At 34.8% G+C, this 15,753-nt stretch overlaps 3 protein-coding genes and 1 long non-coding RNA gene across 5 annotated transcripts; 3 read left to right on the forward strand and 1 right to left on the reverse strand.

Annotated features, from left to right (window-relative positions):
• The first annotated feature begins 2,034 nt into the window (after positions 1–2,034).
• On the forward strand, positions 2,035–7,838 carry LOC135791116 (uncharacterized). 2 transcript variants are annotated; one of them, XM_065301430.1, is made up of 3 exons: positions 2,035–2,177; positions 5,654–7,516; positions 7,621–7,838. In XM_065301430.1, exon 2 carries the CDS (start codon positions 5,662–5,664, stop codon positions 6,808–6,810), a length of 1,149 nt encoding a protein of 382 aa, XP_065157502.1. In that variant the 5' UTR covers positions 2,035–2,177; positions 5,654–5,661; the 3' UTR covers positions 6,811–7,516; positions 7,621–7,838. The 2 variants fall into 2 exon arrangements, with proteins under 2 accessions (XP_065157502.1, XP_065157503.1); XM_065301431.1 differs by lacking the exon at positions 2,035–2,177 and adding an exon at positions 3,109–5,581.
• Positions 7,839–8,588: 750 nt separating this feature from the next.
• Positions 8,589–9,118, forward strand: LOC135791429 (uncharacterized). Its single transcript, XR_010548043.1, has 3 exons — positions 8,589–8,695; positions 8,758–8,912; positions 8,968–9,118. It is a non-coding gene; the product is annotated as an uncharacterized lncRNA (long non-coding RNA).
• Positions 9,119–11,334: 2,216 nt separating this feature from the next.
• LOC135790564 (uncharacterized) lies at positions 11,335–13,379 on the forward strand. The gene is made up of 5 exons (XM_065300798.1): positions 11,335–11,506; positions 11,560–11,714; positions 11,770–12,792; positions 12,849–13,123; positions 13,186–13,379. Exons 2-5 carry the CDS (start codon positions 11,658–11,660, stop codon positions 13,211–13,213), a joined length of 1,383 nt encoding a protein of 460 aa, XP_065156870.1. The 5' UTR covers positions 11,335–11,506; positions 11,560–11,657; the 3' UTR covers positions 13,214–13,379.
• A 632-nt stretch (positions 13,380–14,011) lies between these two features.
• Positions 14,012–15,545, reverse strand: LOC135790483 (uncharacterized). Its single transcript, XM_065300700.1, has 3 exons — positions 15,505–15,545; positions 14,286–15,454; positions 14,012–14,224 (listed from the first exon to the last, which is right to left on the reverse strand). The coding sequence occupies exons 2-3, from the start codon at positions 15,351–15,353 to the stop codon at positions 14,054–14,056; spliced, it is 1,239 nt and encodes a 412-aa protein (XP_065156772.1). The 5' UTR covers positions 15,354–15,454; positions 15,505–15,545; the 3' UTR covers positions 14,012–14,053.
• Positions 15,546–15,753: the final 208 nt, after the last annotated feature.

Consider the following 15,753-nt stretch of genomic DNA (forward strand, 5'->3'; position numbering starts at 1 on the left):
AATAAAAATTTATTAAAATTAAAAAATTTCTTTAAACACTTTGTATGTAAATATATATTTCTTCAAATATTCCATTGTAGATGTATGATTACATCGTCGACAATAAAATTCAGCTCAGTAAGAAGTTGTGCACATAACATCCCCAATCATGTCAAAAATATTTTTTGGAGGTTTGCAAATGGGTTGGGGTTTCGTTCTTCCGCAGAAACGATTTTTAATAATTCCGAACCGGATTATGCGCTTGTTTTCGCGTGCGCGCTCATCGTTTGAGCTTCGGCTTGAGCCCTCACTAAAATTTAGCATACGACGGGAGTGGGAGGTGTGGGATAGTAGAGAGATGATTATAAAGCGCCCGTGGGTGTGTAATACTCCTGAAAGTATTCGCCATTGTCCTCGAACGCGAGCCGCGCAAGCAAAAGGGAGCTTGCTGCCGTAGGAGTGGGAATGAGGGGGGTGCAAGAGGGGTGAGTATTTGTCAGATGATCCCGGCAATCTGCGACCGCGCGGGTTGTCGTCCTGTCCATCAATCTCTGATTTAGATTTTGATTCGCTCCGCCGCGTATCACTAATTAACAGTTAAAATGCGATTCGATGAAAATTTTTGCGTTGTTTTTTTGTTCCAATTAGCTTTTATTGAATTTGCATTTGATGAGAATGAAATTGCGCATTTTGCGCAATCCAGGCGATAAATGGAACGACAAAAATTTCAATTCAGCATTAAACCCGCCGATAGATATCAGCCGCGGGAATAAATCTACACGTATCTAGCAGTGAAATACAATTATTGCAAATTTGCACTCCGGTTGCGTCGACAGGCATTTTCCATTTCGATATTTATTGTTAAAGTTGTAAAAATGAAATTTCAATTAGTAATTTGCATCAGTTCTATTTATACCTACTTAAAACAAAGAACAGAATAGCTGTGTAATGGTGTACATTATAATATCTACAACCCAAAATGCATATAAATGCACAAAATGTTGCCTAAATAGTTTTTTTTTTATTTCTCGTAGAATATGCAAAAAATTTGTTTGCACATATCGAGCGACGTCGACGTGTGCATCAGCGCGAGCCAGATAAAGAATGAATATGCATGAATGGAAGATAAAAATCGCTCGGTAGGCGGCGACGAGCTTTTTGCAAACGAGCTTTTAATATACATTTATGTACCGACGGGCGCATTTTTTTCATTTCCTTCTTTCTTTGCCGGTCGTCGGTCGTCAGTCGTCACCGCCGCACATTGACAAGTACTGCATACGTACAAATCGTATACCAAGTGATAAACTACCCCTAAAAATTTATCCCATAAACCTCATTTTAAATTCAATATTTTTTAATTTAATAGTTTTATTCGATTTAAAAATATTTTGATTTTTAATTCGTTTATATGTAAATTTTATTGAAAAAAGTTTGAAATTATGGATTACCCGGTGTTTCACAGATTTGTAAAACGCAGATTTAACGAGTGGGAAATGCGCGACTCGACGATAAAGAAACTCCCTCGACGCGAGGCAAAAAAAATTGTTGATAGGGATGTGTGTGTGTGTGTATGGGGGTGAGAGTGGGAATAGCAGTGCGCGTTGCAGAGGAAAACTCCACTGACCGAGAGCTGACAATTGACGAAACCTCCTTCCATCATTTTCATCCCCTTTAACCACTCCCGCTCCGCACCCCCAACCCCTTCGCGGTGTGTCTCCGCATAGTTTCGTTGATTTGCACCGCTGAATTAATTTATGCACGTGCGATAATTGAATTTAGCGCAAACAGAGTGCTGCGGGGTGCTTTTTGATTCTAGTGGTGATGGTGGTGGTGGTGGTGGTGGTGGTGCACAATAAAAGACACCTGGACCTGCGAGCGCGCGGTTCTCACCTGTGGAGACAATGCGGTGTGACGGCGCCGCCCACGCCTCCGCCGCCGCACTGTAAATAGCGCCCCACCTCAGCGATTATTATCGCATTTAGCATCATCATCCCCCGCCGGCTGTCGCGACATCCCTCCGATATATCCCTCCGACGCGGCGACTTATTCCGAGCGCGGCAGTGAGCGCGCGAGCACGTGGCGCCGCACATCACGAAGAGCAAAGAAGACAATTCAAGAAGGAACAAGTGCGGTTTGTGAGTTTATGACTCACCCTTATACTAAATTCAAGAAATAAAAGTTCTATATTAAATTTTAAGGTATGTGCATTTTTTATTTACTTAAATCATGATTTAAAACAATGTTTTGTATACTTAAGTCAGTTTTACGAAGAAAACATAAAAACTAGTCTAAAAATAAATCCCAAATTAGTTTTGTGCGTACAACTATTTATATTCACTCCGAGGGTATTTATATTTACAAATCTACCATTAGAACTGAGTGTAGTTCATTTAAGTCAACTTAAATTTAGTTTAACTTTGTAGTTTTTCAACGTCTCACACATTTTTTTCGAGAATTTCTGATCGCTCACAACAAAACGCCAAACGCCAAACAAAAAGCGGAAGTAGACAGACATTCGTGTTAATACAATCACCAGGGGTGAGCGGAACACCCCTCGCAATGTGTCTCCGCACACACCAATTATTGTATTGAAATTGTTTTTTTTATTAGGGGTAATATTACATCACACATAACTTGCACATGTGATGTGAAATTACATGTGTTACATTACAAACATTCACAATAAAGAGGTGGGCGATAAAATTTTGATTTCAACGAATATTAAAAACGTATTTTTTGTGTTTTAATATAATTTTCACCAAACGCACGGATTTTATTCTTGGATTAATATTTTATATTTGGTATTCGGTTTTGTTTTATTCTACCAGGCATATAAAGCTTTTCACGCATACAATTTGAATAATACTACAGTAATTGGATATTTAATACTCTTTTATACAAAATACACAATGTAAACAATGCAAAATGATAATAATGATCATGCGTGCGATACAATATGTTATATATTCCAATAAAACTCACGTACACAAATTATTTTGTTTCAATGTGTTGCATTTTACAAGAATTGGGAACAAAAGTTTTTCTTTGTAAATTTTAAAAGTTTGGTTATGTAAAATTCATCTTTTAAAGACAAGTACTCAAAATTATAGTTGTTTAATTTGGATATGTAAAGTTTTACTTACAAAAAGAAAAGTTTTTGATATTTACAACAATATCGCTGTTTTTAGCAGGTTTGAGCATGTTAACGTAACATAACCTATTTTAATACATAACCATACATTGTATAGTTAACATAACTTTAAATATTCCGAGAGCAACCTGTATATTTGTATAATAATTGCAAATAACGATGAGCAAATCTATCGATTACTATAAATTAGCATCACAATCAACGCCATTGTTGTAGTTAACAAATATTGCATATCAAACCACTACTAGAATGACCGCACAATTGCCGCAGAGTTTTGCATATCACTAAAATTTTGTACCAGCACGCTCGCTGAAATATAATTCAAAATGATCATCAGCGCGATGAAAAGTTTCCAACGCATTGTCAAATAATTCGCGGCGCACATCAATCGCTGGAAATCGCTCGGGTGGAAACTCGAAATGATTCAACGAAATTCAATCCTTGACCACATCAGCAAACACCAGTTTTAGTGTGTTTTGGTGTTGGCGCGCAGTGATGCACGTGTCATCATTGTTGCAACACCTTGGTACTTGCTTGTTCTAAATATCATGTCTCGGCGTGTTCAACACTGTTCAGTTTTCCGGTGCATTATGCTCAAGGTGCATTGTGGTGATTGTTGCATTGCGGCATTGTTTCTCGAAAGTGTGACAGCGGACAGCATTCAATCTAGAATCCAGAATATTATGATTATTTAGAAACTTGTTGTTCGAAAAGTGCTCGCGAAATTAAAAATGAAGATTTAAAGCGATGTAGATACATTGTTTTAATTTTGCTAAGTGATGGGGAGATGAAAAGTGGAATGCAGAAACAAAACCGCGAAAGTTGTAAATTATTATCTGGGAACGTAAAAAAAGTTTTGCTCTCAGACGCTGAAACTGCAAGTTTCATAGTTCTTATCATTATATAAAGTGGGAGGAAATAATAGGAATGCAAAAGATACATTGAAGATCATTTTTTTTGCAAATATGAAAGAATGGTGATGAAAAGCTTAAAAATTTGTGAAAATTGAAAGAAAAAAGTCCCTGATTTTTAACACAATCATTTTTTAATGAATTTTTCTACTTCCACCTTTAAAGCGTCAGTTTTTTCACGGTTTTTAGACACAAAAAGTGGTACTTTAATCATGATCGACCAAGGCCGTGACTAAAGGACTTTATTCACCATCTGTATTCGGTAATTTAAAACATTTATTAATTTATCAAACAAAGAAAATGTTTATATCTCTCCCCATCGGTTAAAACTGATAACTTATTGATAGAAGTACCAGAAAAAACACTTTAGTGTAAACCACTCCAAAGTGAACGAGAAAATCTTGATCTCCTCACGTCTAAAACAATTCCTCGCTTGCTTTCTATCTGCATTTTAATTCCAGAGGGGTTTAGGTGTTCTGGTTTCGTCTCGTTTCGTTGTGAAAATCCGATTTGAATCAGATACACTTCAAGTGGCTTTCACTTAGTTGTAGTCAGTTAACGCGCCTCGCAAGAATCACGCGATTTGCATGCGGTTTTTCTCCCTCTTCCACACCACAATCGTCACACAGCCGCCGTCACTGCCGCCACCGCAACCGCCTGCGGCGCGTATTCTTTCCTTCATAATTCCTATATTGACGCGATGTCGCGCCTCGCGTTCCAATTTGACGGAATAAGTGCTATGTAAACTTTTAATGCAGACGAGGACTAGCAGGATGAGCAGGATGAGTATCTCTGCAACTCGGCGGCGGCGGCAGCTCATTGTTATACGTATTAAAAGGAATGCTAAAATGATATAAAACCAGCCGTTGCCAAGCGCTCGACTCAAAGCACTTCATCGCTTTATGTAAATTACGCCGCGCGAATTCACGCCGAGAAATATTCGCAGGCACACCGAACGAGAGAACGAGAATTTGAGGAGCAAACGAGTAAAAAACGGAAAATGAAAAGAAACTCCTCCAACACTTCTCAAGATATAAATGCAACAATTTGCTTAAATTGTACGAAATGATTCAAAGAAGCAAAAAAAAACTGAGCAAATCTACGAATTAAAAACTTTCCAACAAGTTTTTTGCCACAAATTCCGAAATCTAAATATTTTCGTTTCATTAATTAAATCAAATTGTAATTTCGCGCACGTTTCTGGAATCTCCGGATTTCTCACGCAATCTCGAAATGGATTTATTCTATTTCCGCTCGCCTGACGGCGTCTAAGACTAATTAAATCATCTTTAGATGTTTGCAATGTCTTCCAACTTCCAATGTCTTGCTCGACCGCGGAAAGGGTTGAAACTGCTTGGTGGGCTTGGCGAGGGGGTGAGCGTTGTGCCCACAGCGGTGGATTTGACGAGCCGGACTAATAACTCATGATTATTATACAATACTCTTCCGAATACCGACCCTTCAGCGTGGGGATGAAATTGCTCTTGATTTATCATCTCTGGAACATACCTACTACCAAGAATTAGGAACACGGACTATTGTGATTATTTCTTAAGAAATAAATCTTACAAGAAAATTTTATAAAATTAAAAATAATTATTTATTATTTTAGATATTAGAATGGCGTCTACAAATGAAGAGATACCACCTCCCACAAAACCTCGCATTTCTCCGCTGGAGTATCGCAACACAGATTTAGTCTCCAGACTGTTGGCGGCAACCCCACCTTATCTCTACAATATGTCAATGGTCCCCAATACGTATTTCTTCAGTGAAATGTTGCGATCTTTTGTGCAAGCCAAAGCGGATCGCTCTTCAGTCCCATTGGCACGACGATCCAGAAAACGCAGTTGGACTCAAACAAAAACCTCAGACTCACCAACTTTGAACCATCCAAAACTACAAAAACTCCCGATTGAAGACACCTGGAAACCCAACACAGACACAAATTTAAATTACTATGATGAACAACATAAACTAGCATTATCTACTGATAATAAAGAGAAATTGTACGCGGGGATGTTTCAACCCTCCGGAGGTCAAATGCTACCCCCAACTAGCACTACACATACAAACAGTACGCACGCCACTCAACCGCAATCAAACACAGAAACCTCGTCGAGTTTAATCCTCCCACCACCACCCCCAATATGGTACCCGCCTCTGTACAACACGCCACCTTATGGTATTGATCCCCTGCATTTCTTCATTGATCTACGTGTGTCCGGACACATTTACGACCGGAAAAAATCACTGGAAAAAGCTCAAGAAGATTCAGATGTACTTAATAGTAATTCATCAGTTAAAGATGGTTTCCTTACAAATGGAAAGCCAAATGTTTTTAAATCATCTAAACATGCCTCAGCGTTCAGTGTCCCGATTAAAAACCACGCTCATCCGATAAATCTAAGTAAAGCCGAAGATGTGGAACACAAACCAATGAAATTCGATGTGAAATCATTGGGACTGGAGAGTACACACAACAAAACAGGTATTAATTACGTGATGAACAATATCGAGCGGGTTTATAAAGATTTGTATGATTCGGGGACAATGGAAAGGGGTGGGATGGGGGATGAAGAGGAGAGAAAGAAGCGCGAGCTTAAAGAGTTGATCGGGTTGGAGTTGGCTGTTGATTATATGAGTCAGAATAATAAGAATGGAATTAAATCATGCGCAGAGGGTGCAGGTGGTGGTTTAAGTGAAAACGAAGGGGATGGAGGTGGTGTGGAAGTGATTGATGTACAGAATGATAATTCAAATTCTTAAATAAATTAATATTCAATAACTATCAACTATTTATGAACAATATTAATAATAATAAAGGAAAGCATTAATTCAACTGTAATATTTATTGTAATTAGGTGCAATATATGAACTGTAAAAATAAATAAATAATTATTCAACAATTGAAATATATTTCAAATGAAATAATTTTAATATTACAATAGATGATAGTTTAGAATTCCAAATATGAGAAAAACCGTTATTACGCTTTATTTGTTGACATATTCACAGCGCAAATTACAAATTCAAACACAATTATGTGCTGTTAAACGAATATAATTAAATTCGCGTGATATGTACATTATGGTTTGGAGTGTTTGTTGATTTTGAAGCATTGTAAACTGGAAAATTGCTAGCCGCATTGATGAAATAAGTCTGAGGACAATAAACGCGATATTTTTTGATTGTACTTAGGTACATTGTACACTATGTATTACATTGTGCACGGTGAGTAGATTATAAATTATACCCGGGACGAAATCAACACTCATGTACACTCAATTTCTGACAATTGGTGAACAAACAACGAAGGTTACGACACAATCGAGGTATATATACGTCGAAGTGGGCAAAATGCGCACATTCTGTTTTATACTTTACGAAAAACAACAGCGCTATCAAAATGAATAAAATCTGTTTGACTTTGTGTGTTATTTTCATGTGTTTGGTTATACTAGATATGGCAAGAGTAAGTTAAATCTTTTTTTTCTTTTCTATGTTTGTGATAAACTAGAGATTTTTTTCACAAATTCACTTTTATGATAATAAATTAACGTGAATATTTTGTTAAAGGCTGATAGTGTAAGTGAAATAGCATCTCAGGTGAAGGAAACTTTGGAGAACGCGTTTGATAAAGCTGCGGAAAGCACCAAAGGAGCGTACAATAAAGTTAAGGACGCAGCCAAAGAACAATACGACAAAATAACATCGTAAAATGTAAAAATATGTATTCTGCATGTCATTTGATTGAGGGTCAAAACAATAAAATTAGTACTGAATAATAAAAACAATTGTTTTTTGATTGCTTATCAAATTACTAGCGGTAACGATAATTGCGTGGTTTGTTTGTAATTCAAACAGGATACTATATACAAACAATTGTCGAAGACTTATAGTGAGCACGAAAAATCAGTGATGGTTGAAATTAAGTTCTAGAGTGAAATGCAACCTTATGTGGCTTCCAAACAAGAAAATAATAACTATTGCGTAAATTAAAGAAAATAAAAATATTTAAAAAGAAATGATTTAATTTTACCTTTTTACTTCAGATATTGTGGATTTAAGGATTATGGATTAACCCAACAGCAAAAGTTGCAAATGACAACCTTTGAAGTGTGACTTAACCAATCTTTATTTCATTATTTAATTGAAAATCTATGGTAGATATAGTGTTTTTAACCGCATGATTAAATTTTGTAGTTTGTATTAATATAAAACCAACAAAATGTTAAGCAAACTTATATTACAGCCCTCCGAGGATTAGGTAATGAATTGATTGTAAATATGTATGTAGGTAATCAAATAGATAAAACCGTATTTCTTTATTTGTTAATCAATTAATTCAAACTAGTTAATCAATACGCAAATACAAATATAATTGTCCATCAAGTATCTCCCGGCCAAATATATATTCTACACCAGTCTTGAATATAACTCGAAAAGAAACGGTCAAAATAGAAAAAATATATATTTTGGACTTATATAATGTTGTTAGTAAAAGTTTTCCTTGTACTAGGCACTTTATTACAAGATTTTCATTATGTGCAATTAATTAATCGTGAATCCTTGATTCAAAGTGTGGTTAAGTTTGTTACATATCGAAATTATCCATTTAAAGTCAATTTATTACTTGAATGTTGGCAAAAGAGTAAGTATCATTTCAAAAAACAAGTAAAAATCATTTTAAAAATTAATTAATTTCCTTTGAAGATGAAATAAACAACTTTCGAAAAAGTTTATCATCAGTAAATTTACTCTCGGGAGTTATTTCATATAAAAATTCAATATGGAGACAAGAAAGTAAAGAAATGGAACTCTATGTTATGGATTATGATTGTTTCAATAATACAAACATATTGCAACAGGTAATATCTTAAATTTATGACATATAAAATGTTTAAATTAATATTTGTATTTAAGAATGAAGACCTACTGCAATTCCCACATCGTTGGTTTATTCTCATCAACAATATATCCACATTCCCTCTTCTAGACATTAAACTCAATACTAGACTCTACCTTCTTCAAAAACAACCCCCACACATTTTAATATCTTCTTATTTAATTTCTAATCAATCCACTTATGAATCAAATTCAATAGGAACTTGGTCCAAAGATCACTACACTCATTCTTTGAAAGATATCTCCGACTATAAGAATAGAACCAATATGAAAGGTCTTACTATAAATACAACAATGGTTTTGATCTATCCTCGAACCTTAGACCATCTTGAAGATGGCCGTTATTTGCTTGAAGACTCCTTGACAAAACATAACTATCCTTTGCTTCATTACCTCATGGATATTATGAACACCACACTGAATATAAAATGGGCCTCTGGCTGGGGCACCAAACAAGCCAACAGTAGTAAATATAACAATGTGTGGGGTGACCTGCAAACCGGCACCTCGGAACTAGGTGGTACCACTGGTTTTATCACAGAAGATCGTTTGAATTTTGTTGATTACGTTGCATGTCCAACACCTACGTTAGTTGTTTTCATCTTGAAGGAACCTCCGCTGTCAGTAGTGGATAATATTTTAACAAAACCATTCGAAAAGCACGTTTGGTTATGTTTGGGATTGCTGTCAATCGTAGTATTTTTCGTCACCTTGCTCATCATAAAATTCGAATGGAAGTTTATGGATAGAAATACATTTATTGTAAAAAGAATATTTTAAGAGGAAATGTCTTAGATGTGGTCCAATTTGAAGTAGGTGCATTATGTCAACAAAATATGTCTGAACCAAGAAGTTTATCAGGAAAAGTTATAACTATCTGCGTGTCATTATCGTTTTTCTTCATTTACACGTCTTATTCTGCGTGTATTGTTGGTTTACTACAAAGCACCAGTAATGCAGTGACGAGTATAGAAGATTTATTACATTCAAATATTAAATTAGGAGCTGAAAGCACGCCTTACATGAAGTTTTTCTTCCTGGTATTAGTTTTATTAGATTAAAGTAATCATAAATCCTATTTGACACTAAATTGTTTCAGTTACAACGTGGTTTAGTCAAAGAAAAACTTTACAATAAAAAGATAGCACCACCAAATCAGCCAGAAAATTTTATACCGGTTGCCGAAGGCGTGGAATTGATGAGAACTGAATTTTATGCTTTCCACGCAGAGCGTGATACGATTTATAAACAAATTTCAAAGACGTATACCGAACATGAAAAGTGTGGTTTGGTAGAGATTAAATTTCTGAGTGAAATTGAACCGTATATGTTTATTAAAAAAAGATCGCCTTATAAAGAAATTATTACAATTGGGTAAGTTCTCATATTAATGTAAAGGTATTTATTTATGTATTGACTTTTGTAGATTTTGCAAATTTAAAGAATTTGGGCTTTCAAAACGTTTGGAGAACAAAATCTACACACAAAAACCAAAATGTAATCGTGCGATCGGAAATTTTCGCAGTGTTAGCATTCACGATGCATATTTTGTTTTCATATGCTACGCCACTGGATTATGTTGCTCATTATTGTTCTTAAGTATGGAACATATCTTTGAAATGGTACTGCATCATTACCATTAATACTTTCGGGATAAAATTAAGACTTTTAATATTAAGAATCATTTTCTTCGGATTGTTTTTCTCTTTTTGCCTCAAATATATTTTTTCTACTTCCACCTTTAATGAGCCAGTTTTTCCACGATTTTGAGACACAAAAACTGGTTCTTTAAACACAGACGGCCAAGGTACTGACTAAAGTACTTTATTCACGGGCTTTAGTAATGAGGTGGAGCTTGCGCCTGCGCATTTGCCTTCGATGCAGCACAAAACTATATGAAATGAAATATATAACCCCACATTTCCCATAGTATACGTGCGAAATACAAAAGTTTAAAATACAAAAGTTCAAATACAAAAACCACAACGTGGAAATAAAGTGGAAGTAGAAAAAAATGCGCACGCATCACGTCGCTAAACGTTGTTAAACATTCGATTGATTAAACGCTAATATATTATTTTTTATATGACGCTCGGTAATTTTGTTTTACGATTGATAGACAGTTTAAGATATTGAATAGAAATATGATATTTAACTATTTTATAAGATAATTCAAAAACATCCTTGACAGTAAAATTACGGTATAAATCTGCCCCATTTATTTTGATACCAAATACTCGTTGAATAAAGAAACATAAAGAATCCTGATTGACATACTCTAAATTATTACCCACTTGTCAATCAATATCATAAAACATAAACTATAAAAGACTGTGATTTGTACATTGGTCAATAAAACAGTTAAGATAGCTACACTGTGTCTTTAACCTTAATCATGTCAATTTACAAGTTATTATTAATAACAAGCATATTAATGTTAAACATAAAATGTATTAAATTACTAAGTAAAGAAATTTAATAAATAGTGTGATTGAGTTTGTCAAACATAATAATATACCAACAAAAGTTAATTTATTATTAAAATGTTGGCAAAGAAGTGAGTCCTAATCATTTTACTGAAACTTTTTAAAACAATTCTTTATGCTATAGACCAGATAAATAATTTTATAACCAATTTATCTGATGTGGATATTTCATCAGGAGTTATTACATTAAACGGTCAAAAATGGAGTCAAAAATTTCAACAAATGGAACTTTTTGTTATGGATTACGACTGTTACAATTATACAGATATATTACAACAGGTAACATATTAAATTTATTACTGACAAAATGTTAAAATAAATATTTGTATTTAAGAATGAAGACCTGCTGCAATTCCCACATCGTTGGTTTATTTTCATCAACAATATAACTGCATTCCCTCTTTTAGACATTAGACTCAATACAAGACTCTACCTTCTTCAAAAACAACCCCCACACATATTAATATCTTCTTATTTAATTCCTAATCAATCTACTTATGAATTAAATTCAATTGGAACATGGTCCAATGATCACTACACTCACCCATTGAATGATATCTCCGACTATAGAAATAGAACCAATATGAAAGGTCTTACTCTCAATACAACAATTGTTCTGGTCTATCCACGAACCTTAGACCATCTTGAAGATGGCCGTTATTTGCTGGAAGACTCCTTGACGAAACACAACTATCCTCTGTTACATTACCTCATGGATTTTATGAACTCCACACTGAATATAAAATGGTCGCCTGGCTGGGGTACCAAGGAACCCAACAGCAGTAACTATAATTTTATGTGTGGTGACTTGCAAACTGGTGTTTCTGATCTGGCTGGTACAGCAACCTTAGTGACTACAGATAGGTTACGCGTTGGTGATTACATTGCTTGCCCCACACCTACACTTGTAGTGTTTATCTTGAAAGCACCTCCACTTGCTGTGGTGTCTAATATTCTCACCAAACCATTCGATTGGTACGTTTGGACATGCCTAGGTGTGTTAGTCCTAATTGTCTTTGTTATAACTTGGGTTGTCATCAAACTGGAATGGAAGTTTATCAAAAGCAATGAAAATTATAATGAAAAAACTGTTTTACGAGAAAATGTCCTCGATGTGGTCGAATATGAAGTCGCGGCATTCTGCCAACAAGATATGAATATACCAAGAAGTTTATCTGGGAAAATTATAACAATTTGTGTGTCTTTATCGTTTTTCTTCATCTACACAGCATATTCTGCGTGTATTGTTGGTTTACTACAAAGTACCAGCAATACAGTTACGAGTATTGAAGATTTATTGTATTCAAATATTAAATTAGGAGCTCATAAAGCACCTTATATGAAATTTTTCTTTCAGGTTAATATTTCTCATATAAAATTAATAAAATCATAACTAATATAAAATAATTTAAGCAACAACATGGAAAAATCAAGGAAACACTCTTCAATCAGAAGATAGCGCCACCAAACCAACCCGAGAATTATTTACCAGTTGAAGTTGGTGTGGAGTTAATGAGAACGGAGTTCTTTGCATTTCACGGTGAACGTGATACAATTTACAAACAAATTTCAAAGACGTATACTGAACACGAAAAATGTGGATTGGTTGAGATAAAATTCTTCAGTGAAGTGGAACCTCACATGTTTATCAGGAAGAAATTATATTACAAAGAAATTGTTGCAATTGCGTAAGTTTATTTAAAACTTTTATATATTTAACATATTTCTAGATACATATTGCATATTCCAGATATCGTAAGTTTAAAAAAATGGAATAGAAAAACGTTTAGAGAGGAAAATCTACATAAGGAAACCAAAGTGCAATCGTGCAATCGGAAGTTTCCAGAGTGCTGGATTACATGATTCATATTTCATGTTCTTGTGTTTTGCAATTGGACTTTGCGTCTCCATTTTGTTGTTAATCATAGAAAATATTATACACGTAGTGGCTAAAAATCGACGTTAATTGTGTACTTTTAATTTTTGTTGTGGTATAATTAAATAATAGTATATTAAGTATCATGTGATTAATCAATCCAGTGATTAACAATGTTTAGTCATGAGATATTTAAACTTTTGCATTTTAAATCTTTAAAATTTTCTTGCACACTACTAGGAAATTTAAGGTTATAAATGCCGTGCCGCGTTCCAGGTCTTGTCGCGCAGCGCCGACACGAGCTCCACCCCGTGACTAAAATACTTTAGTCACGACCTAGGTCGTTCCTAAGTATCATTTTTTGTGATCCAAAACCCTGGAAAAGTGGCGCTTTATAGGTGTAAGTAGAATAAAAATATTTAGGGCTGTTTATTAATCTTGGACAATTTGATCATACGTTCCATGACGTAAATCAAAATGGCTGTGCTTACACCTATGGCGTATATCATCACTGCAAAATAAGCGTCGTTGATTCCAACGCTTCTGAAACTACCACCTGATCCTCTACATTTCGGTTTTTCTGCGTACGTCAATTTGTACATCCGCATTGATAATCCGTACTCTTTAAATTTGCTGTACGCCATTGTTATAATCTCTTTGTAGGGTAGTTTCTTCCTAATTGCAAGATACGGTTCCGATTCGCTTAGGTATTTAATCTCGACAATTCCGCACTTCTCATGCTCTAGGAATGTTTTGGATATTTGTTTATAAATCGTGTCGATCTCGGCATGAAAAGCGAAAAACTCTGTACGCATTCTCTCCACGCCGATTTCAGTCGAAAATAAATTCTCTGGTTTATTTGGAGGAGTAACTTTTGTTTATAAATAGCTTCCTTTACTTCACCACGTTGTCTCTAAAATATTAATAAAAGTAAATAAAATGTTTAAAATATTATTAAAACGTTGAATTCTTACAGAGAAGAAAAACTTTGCATACGGTAAATTATGAACACCCAATTTAATATTGGTGTTCAATAGATCGTCCAACGTTGTTATACTGGTACTACTAGATTGTAAAAGAGCAACAATACAAGAAGAATACGACGTGTAAAAGAATAACGATGATAAAAGTGCGCTGAATGTAATTATTTTTCCTGATAAACTAAACGGTTCCTTTTCAATCCCCTGTTGACATACAACACCAATCTGAAACTGTATAATCTCCAATGGTTGAGGCCGTAAGTGTTCTGCTGATTTCTGATTAAATTTAAAACAATGCCATTCCCATTTTACTGTGACCAGCATCAATCCAACAATGAGAACTGTTAATACAGCGAAAGATACCCACACATTAAAATCAAAAGGCATAGTTAGGATGTTATTGACAGCTGACAGCGGAGGTGCCTTCAAGATAAACTTCCCCAGTGTCGGTATTGGATTGGCAACATAATCAGCAAACACGAATCGATCATTGGTCATAAATCCAATTGTCCCAGCAATATCAGATATGCTTTTTTCAAGATCGCCCATCATGTAGGTGTACGTGCTATTGGGTGGTTTTGTTCCCCAGCTGGGAGCCCAGGAGATATTCAATCTGGTATTGAGGATGTCCATTAAATGATGCAATAGAAGATAGTTGTGTTTTGTGATTGCATCTTCGTCCAAATATCTCCAATCAAGCAGATGATCAGTTGTTCGTGGGTATACTACGACACCAGTGGAGTTGATGGTGAGTCCATGTTGATTCGACCTGTGCTCGTAATCCAAGATGTCTGCCATTGGTAACATGTAACTGTCTTTCATCCATTCAGAGATTTTGTTGTATTGGTAATAAGTTGTGTTTAAAACTATATACGGGGAAGTTAAAATGTGAGGTGGTTGTTTTTGAAGCAGGTACACCCTGGAATTGATCCATATGGGTAAATTTTTGGTGAAAGTTAAAATGTTGTTGATGAAAATAAACCAACGGCGTGGAAATTGCAGTAACTCGTGATTCCACTCGATTTGTGTGAAATTATAACAGTCAAAGTCCATTATAAACATTTCTACTTCTCTGAATTCATCCAAGGTAGAATAGTTATGTGTTATTGTTTTTGAAAATATGTTATATCTTGATAGATCTTGCGTAAAAGATTTTACTTCATCTAAAAGTACAAATTTTACTTTTTTGGCGAAAATAAAATTAATAACTTACAATTCGTCCAACAACTCAATAATAAATTAGTTTTTGTTGGTTTATTTCTGTGCTTAATAAATTCTATTACACTTTGTGATAAACTATTAGGTGTGTTACCATTTATAATAATAACATTTATTAAAAAGCTCAAAATTAAAAAAGGCACGGGTTGAAGAATCATTTTAGCTGAGGTTCTAACGTAAGATGATAAACAATAATATTGCTTCTTTCTTTTATACAATTTTACGTTTATTGTTTATTTATGTA

This window comes from Atheta coriaria, unplaced genomic scaffold (genome assembly GCF_025399875.1).
Source record: "Atheta coriaria isolate IRGN ID8LTWV9N9 unplaced genomic scaffold, Caltech_Dcor_3.1 hic_scaffold_4_pilon, whole genome shotgun sequence".
Classification (NCBI taxonomy): Eukaryota; Metazoa; Arthropoda; class Insecta; order Coleoptera; family Staphylinidae; genus Dalotia; species Dalotia coriaria.

What these genes read in the sequence shown, in the direction of transcription:
- LOC135790564 (XM_065300798.1), top strand. Translation starts at nt 11,658, where the DNA reads ATGGAACTTTTTGTTATGGATTACGACTGTTACAATTATACAGATATA. An exon ending in ATATGAAATTTTTCTTTCAG is followed by an intron (nt 12,793 to 12,848) that starts GTTAATATTTCT and finishes AAATAATTTAAG; the next exon opens with CAACAACATGGAAAAATCAA. An exon ending in AAAGAAATTGTTGCAATTGC is followed by an intron (nt 13,124 to 13,185) that starts GTAAGTTTATTT and finishes TGCATATTCCAG; the next exon opens with ATATCGTAAGTTTAAAAAAA.
- LOC135790483 (XM_065300700.1), bottom strand. Translation starts at nt 15,353, where the DNA reads ATGTTTATAATGGACTTTGACTGTTATAATTTCACACAAATCGAGTGG. An exon ending in ATGCAAAGTTTTTCTTCTCT is followed by an intron (nt 14,225 to 14,285) that starts GTAAGAATTCAA and finishes TTAATATTTTAG; the next exon opens with AGACAACGTGGTGAAGTAAA.
- LOC135791116 (XM_065301430.1), top strand. Translation starts at nt 5,662, where the DNA reads ATGGCGTCTACAAATGAAGAGATACCACCTCCCACAAAACCTCGCATT.